Source organism: Opisthorchis viverrini (genome assembly GCF_000715545.1).
Source record: "Opisthorchis viverrini unplaced genomic scaffold opera_v5_563, whole genome shotgun sequence".
Lineage (NCBI taxonomy): Eukaryota > Metazoa > Platyhelminthes > Trematoda > Opisthorchiida > Opisthorchiidae > Opisthorchis > Opisthorchis viverrini.
Window position 1 is genome coordinate 127,981 of NW_008752224.1, and position 6,000 is coordinate 133,980.

The 6,000-nt window shown below is 41.5% G+C and overlaps 1 protein-coding gene across 1 annotated transcript in view; it reads left to right on the top strand.

Moving 5' to 3' along the window:
- T265_15515 (hypothetical protein) overlaps nt 1–6,000 on the top strand; it is a gene marked incomplete at both ends in the record, with an annotated part of 91,484 nt that overhangs the window by 82,527 nt on the left and 2,957 nt on the right. Inside the window, 2 exons of the mRNA XM_009178464.1 lie at nt 1,041–1,118; nt 2,620–2,766. Of these exons, the coding sequence (XP_009176728.1) occupies nt 1,041–1,118; nt 2,620–2,766 (225 nt within the window). The remainder of the gene's footprint in view (nt 1–1,040; nt 1,119–2,619; nt 2,767–6,000) is intronic.

The following is a 6,000-nucleotide window of genomic DNA, read 5'->3' on the forward strand; positions in this document are numbered from 1 at the left end:
TAACTAACTCTCACCAGGAGAGAAAGAACTTGCTTCAATGAATTCACGTTCTCAAGAGAAAACTTTGCGATGGTCAGAATAGCTCAATAGCTTTTTCCGACTAATGGGGAGACATAGGTGAATTTGTTCAGTCTTCAAGGATACCACAGTAATCGCGTAAGGATGTTCAAACTGTTAGTTAAGCCATGTCCGAATAAGATGTTGGCGCAAACCATGAGCAGACACGACCAACACGGTAAAGTGAGCTTACCTCGTTTGGAATACAGATGTGAAAACATGCGAGCCATTCTTTCTCACTGGCCTGGATAGATGGATAAAGATCTGGCTTCGTGACAATATTTACAACTCGTTTTTCGTGTCACTTTAGAACCAGTAATCACTGTGACGCAGGGAAGAAACATTTTCCAGGCGGAATTAAATGCACTGCGGTATCTTCACTGTTTCGTTCTGTAAGAATTGCTGCGAATTTCGTTATTGTTTTACTTTCATAATGTAATTAGACTGTGTTAACTTTGTGTGTGTGGCTATCGTGTTACCAACAGGCCTAGGGTCAGTCATGAGTGGCATATTCACGCCTAACAAAGCTGTCCTACAGGAAACCACTAACTCATGAACTGGAGATCTACCCTGATCAAATCTGGTAGAAGAATAGTGACAGGATTTTTAAATGGGTAAGGAGTTGTTTTAAAGTGGTCCCACTGTGAAAGTGTACTGACATTCGCGCTCCCATAAGATGGATTTGTTTTGCTACTTCTACTCCAAAAAATTGCATACTATTCACGTTTTCTGGTGAAATATATTTCCGTTCTAATGAACCTATGTTGAAAAAGCCATCGTTAGACTTGTGCGGCTTTCGAGTTCCCGCACAAAAGCCAGATTTGGCGTTTTGATGCAGTTCTGTGGAATTCATCTAATTTTATTGATGAGTCGTGCCAATTATCCCTATATATATACACACTATTTTGCGTAGAGATTTTACTTACACTGCAGATTGCTTAAGAAAATACGCATAAGCCCGCAATTTTTTCGACAAAACTTAGGATTGTCCGATAACATGGAAGATGAAAATCAAAATGCTATTCCGGATTATCTGGAATTGAAAGACAGCGATGGCGATGGTAAGTTGGATCCTTGGTTTTTCCCTACTTAGTTTTAAGTAGTTTATAAGTTGAAAAAATATTTGATGCTGGACATCCTCAAGGATATCCAAAGGGACAGTTAACCACCGGACCACCTAAGTACGTAATTTGTCATCCTTGCAATCGAATCAGCTTCAGGTTTGGCTTACTACATTGGTAGCCCAGTGTAAACATCTTTTTGGGGCTGACTGTCAAAGGTGGGTTGAAGAGTAGATGGAAACATTTTAAAAACTCTTGCCTAACTCGCGAGAATGTCGTTCAGTTTCACTAAGTACATGGGCTTCGTGGAAGCTTAAACAGTGATACACTTTTTTCACTAATAATTGGCAGAACTGTGTGAAGTAATAATAAGTGTTATCTCATGGAGTATTTCTTGGTATGCGTGGGTCATTTTTTCGCAGTCCAGGAAAACATATAGAGTTTCCCGGTTAGACAGAAGTATCAATCACATTTTTCTAGTATGGTTCGGCAAGTGGAATGACAACTATTCCACAATGTTTGGAAGTCGCAACTAGAAATTCAAAATGACTACACCCTATGTGACAATTCTGGATTGCACTATGCTTACCTGTGGGGACATTTCTGCCTATCGAAGATCACAAGTAGTTCAGAATACCAATTTAATTGTGGCCCTCTCGCATTTGAACTGCGTAAAAATCCGTCAAATATTGCCAGCCTTTATCCCCCAAACGGCTACTAACAGTTAGAGGAGACGCATCTGGATGGTTCAAACACATGAGACATTCAGCTTTTTATAGCAAGACCTTTCCTACAGGCTGGCCTATTTCTGCTGAGAATTTCTTTAATAACAGATTTCAGTGGTACAAGGTTGTCACTCCTGCTGTCTACCGTGAGTGGAAAAGGGGACGGACTAAATGTTATCACATATGAGGACTAGTTGCCCTTGAGAAAGTCAACTGCCTGAGTTCCGGTTTAGAAAGAGAAAATTATAGTCCACTGAGTTGAGTTTATTGAGATGATTGGAAAGGATTCCAGGCAAATAATGATGAATTTGACAGGACCAACTAAGAATGGTCCCCATAGAGAGGCACTTCTTATAGAGGGGTACGTTATTATTGGGGTTAACATGTTGCTTCACTATAATCCGCCCATCCTGTTTGCGCTTTCGACAACCTTAACAGCAACTGCATATGGCTCAATCTCCTTAGGTCAACTGTATTGAGTTACTCATTTCTGTTCATTAGCAAAGGGGTAACTGAGCACATTTGTGATCCAACATGACATTTTATGGCAGCACAGACTCGTTAGGAGCCTAACAAATTAGCTTTATTCGTAAACACCAACGACAGAATTCCACGCCCAATACTTGTATGACAGAATTAAAGGGAATTTGGACAATTTCTTACTTAAAGCAGAATTTATGGAAGCCAGCTTTAAGCTAACGTAGCAGTGTTCAGTAAACTTTTGGGCATTAGTACCGACGAGCAGTCACTTACTCTCCCTCATGCAAACTGCTTAGGAATTTTGGATCTTGTCGATACCGATGATGATAATGACAACATTCCTGACTACCTGGATGAAGATGACGATGGTGATGGAGTTCCCGATGATGAAGAGGATGAGAATGAAAACAATATTCCGGATATTTTGGAACTGCGTTACAAAGGTGAGCGGCTCAATAAGACAAAATAGTGCATAAGGTGCCCCACAAACTTGAAAAGTCAAGAGAATTCGGTGGTACTAAGCAGGTGGTTTTAATTGAGAGGTCTGATACTGCGATGGTTACATTGAGAGGAAAGAACTACTGAAAGTAATGTTAGAATGGGGGGAATCCTATTGAAAGGATATTTTATGTTTAGTCCTGAACAAATTATAGGGGGTAAAACTTATTAAATAAATTTGTATAACTAAAAGTTTGTTAGGCGTTTCTAGGATAGTAGTCTATTATTCCGTCTCATTCGGTTGCTAGTCGTTTAGAATAACCCTCCACCAAGCGACAATCCACAGATCGTGCTCAGCATTTGACCTCTTCACAATCAGCAATTATATTCCTATATTTCCATGAGCGGAACACGATGCACAACAAAATACCCACGAAGTGCGTTTTGTTAACGTTCGTGACCGAATAGTGTATTGCTGAACTGCTAACCGTAATAATGCGGACACAGGTCATCTTATAAGTTTGTGAAATACGCAGTGCAGAAGATTCTCAGCACTGATGAAAACATTCAAATAGCCTTTCAGTATATGGTTTCATTTGAGGGATGAAATAATGGCTAGAATTTAAACATCCATTCAGAAACCACAAACAGCAGCTAAATCAGAAACGACAACAATAAAAAGTGGAGATTTGTAACTTCTAAACGTAGGCGCTTTTTATGGACCGGAGGCAACTCACTCATCACCTTCGGCAGTAAGTTACAAAGCTTCAGAGGTTCCCAAAACTAAATGTCGACCACTGAAATGCTGTTTATCGGTTCAGTTAGTTCACTTAGTATTTGACCCGCCTGAATCTCGTCCTTAATGTATTTTGCTACTAAAACAGACCCGCAGTAGGCTGTGTCCAAGAGAGATAATCCCCTAACTAGAACCAGCGCACTACAATCTAGTGATGTTTGGCTTTAAATTGAGAACAACTACTGCGTACTCCTAATGGAGACCATTCTAATGTCTTGGACAAAAATCCCTCCCAACAGGGACCACTATGCAAAACCTGTTTTTTGAGGTTTCAAGTGTTCTGACAACAGCAGACGTCTGACCGTTGATATGAGGATAAAGTTGTTCCTTTATGTGATTTGGGATTTCATGAAGTGCCTCTTCATACGGCGTTCACCTGCCACAATCTTCCCCGAAGAAGGCATAGCCTTTTAGATGGAGACACTGGTGGCTGATCATTTGCAGATTTTTCCACGTTTCGGTCTCTTTTGGAAGGGTCAACATGTCGAAATAAATCATGGTCATGAGATCTCTCAGATCCCTCCACAGTGAACAGCCTTGGTATGCTTTTTCTCCAAAGATTCCACACATTAATCTCGTCCAGGCGTGACCACTTTTAAATGGGGATATCTCACCGACAAAACGCTTCAGTGGAACGATCAAAGACAGTCCCTCCTGGAAATGGTCTTTATTGGGATACCTTTTGAGGAACCACCTGGAATTTGTTTTCTAATGATGATATGATGACGATGATCTTTCCAGAAGGGGTCTTTGGGGGAGAGGGAAGCAAACCACTGGGTTTTAAGTCAACGAGTAAAGTAATTCATGTAGATTACAAAAGGACATATTCCATTTTTCTACATATACCATCTTATGCTATACATCTGGGTGATGTAGCGCATTTTAAGGCTTTTTCGGACCCTACACCAAACTGTTTTCAGTAAGAGAGAGGCATCGACCGACATTTTTAAGATTGGTCTTCGTAAGTGATTGTAACAAAATGAACGGGCTCGCACGCCTGATGATTAGGGCTGAAACACTGCAAACACCCCCATGACCATATGAAGTTATCAAGATGGTGCTCAAGGTTCTTCCGAATTAAATGTATGCTGGCGGAACTTTCCACTTGCAATGTGCCTTACTCCGAGGTATCCGAGGTATCTGTCGCACCAAAGTCGTGTCAGTAGGTATCAGGAAGGTCAAATTCCTGAAAGTAACCTCAGAACGCCCGGAACCTACTGCTCCACCAAAATCTCAACAGGAAAGCCGTCAAGCATCCAGGCCAGTCCATCATCCAATAACTTCAGCAAAAGTTGATGAGTGTCCTTGCACGCCACAGAAGCAGGACCGAATGTGATCAGCGTTCAGGCGTTTCATAAAGGCACGATCGATGTTGACGGGTGCATGGATCAATGTCAGTAAGTCCCCTTTAAATAGCGTGGGGCCGTTGTAACTTTTGCACTAGCACGCACTCACGCTCTCGCACTCGCTTGTTCGGAATATAGTGGTTGTGTTCCCTTCTGTGAGTCTTTTTTCTCCGGCACTAAGCACTGGAGCGAATAAGCAGCAGATACTACAGGTCGGTGTATCAGCAGATATAACAGTACGGTAAACCCCTTTTTGATTTGAACATAAATTTAAACACTTTCTGTCTTCTGAAGTTTGAGAAAGCGCCCAAGTGTGAATCTGAATAAGCGACTCAAACGCAATTCCTGCTAGTTTATCTCCTAGCAGAGTTACCCTGACTTCCACCACGATGATAATGTTGGTGGGCGGTAAATATGGTTCTTGTATGTGACGTTTCATTTTACTTAGGTCATGCTTTTACTTTAACCCAGTAATGTTGGCAAAATTTTAGGTGCGTACACTGGTATTCGCACATACCTTGGCCAAGGAAGGTCTCCAGGGGATGATGCTTCTAAGATCAGCCGAACCGTTTCATGAGTGTCCTTTGCTCTGGAGTGGAGGGAGGGATAAAGTACTTGTTTTTACCCATTAAGTACACAATATTCTCCTTTTGTGCTGGCGTACTGATTGCCAAGACGTGCGTCCAACACCCTGAGTTGGGAGCACAAGACAAATTTCACTTGTATGATTTAAGGGGTGAAATGCTAAAAAGTCCACCGGTTGCTCTTTGTGTGCATGTAACGATGACATCTTATATGACCTCTTCCTGCTACACTCACCAGAGACTTCACGAATGATATAGTTCCGAAGTTCAAACACGTGCACAGATCAACCACATAAAACACGTGGAAAAGCTTAAGATGTTGCGATAGTCTACTATTCACTGTTGTATTATAATACTACACAGAATGGATAGGCCGGTACTACAGTAAGCAGCCAAGGAGCAGGTGAGATTAACGAGTTACCCGCCAGATGCTCATAAACAGACGCATAGAGCCAGTAGTTGGTTCTTTATGTGAAATGAAGTTGAAATGTCTGGTCGGAAGAGCTGTCTGTT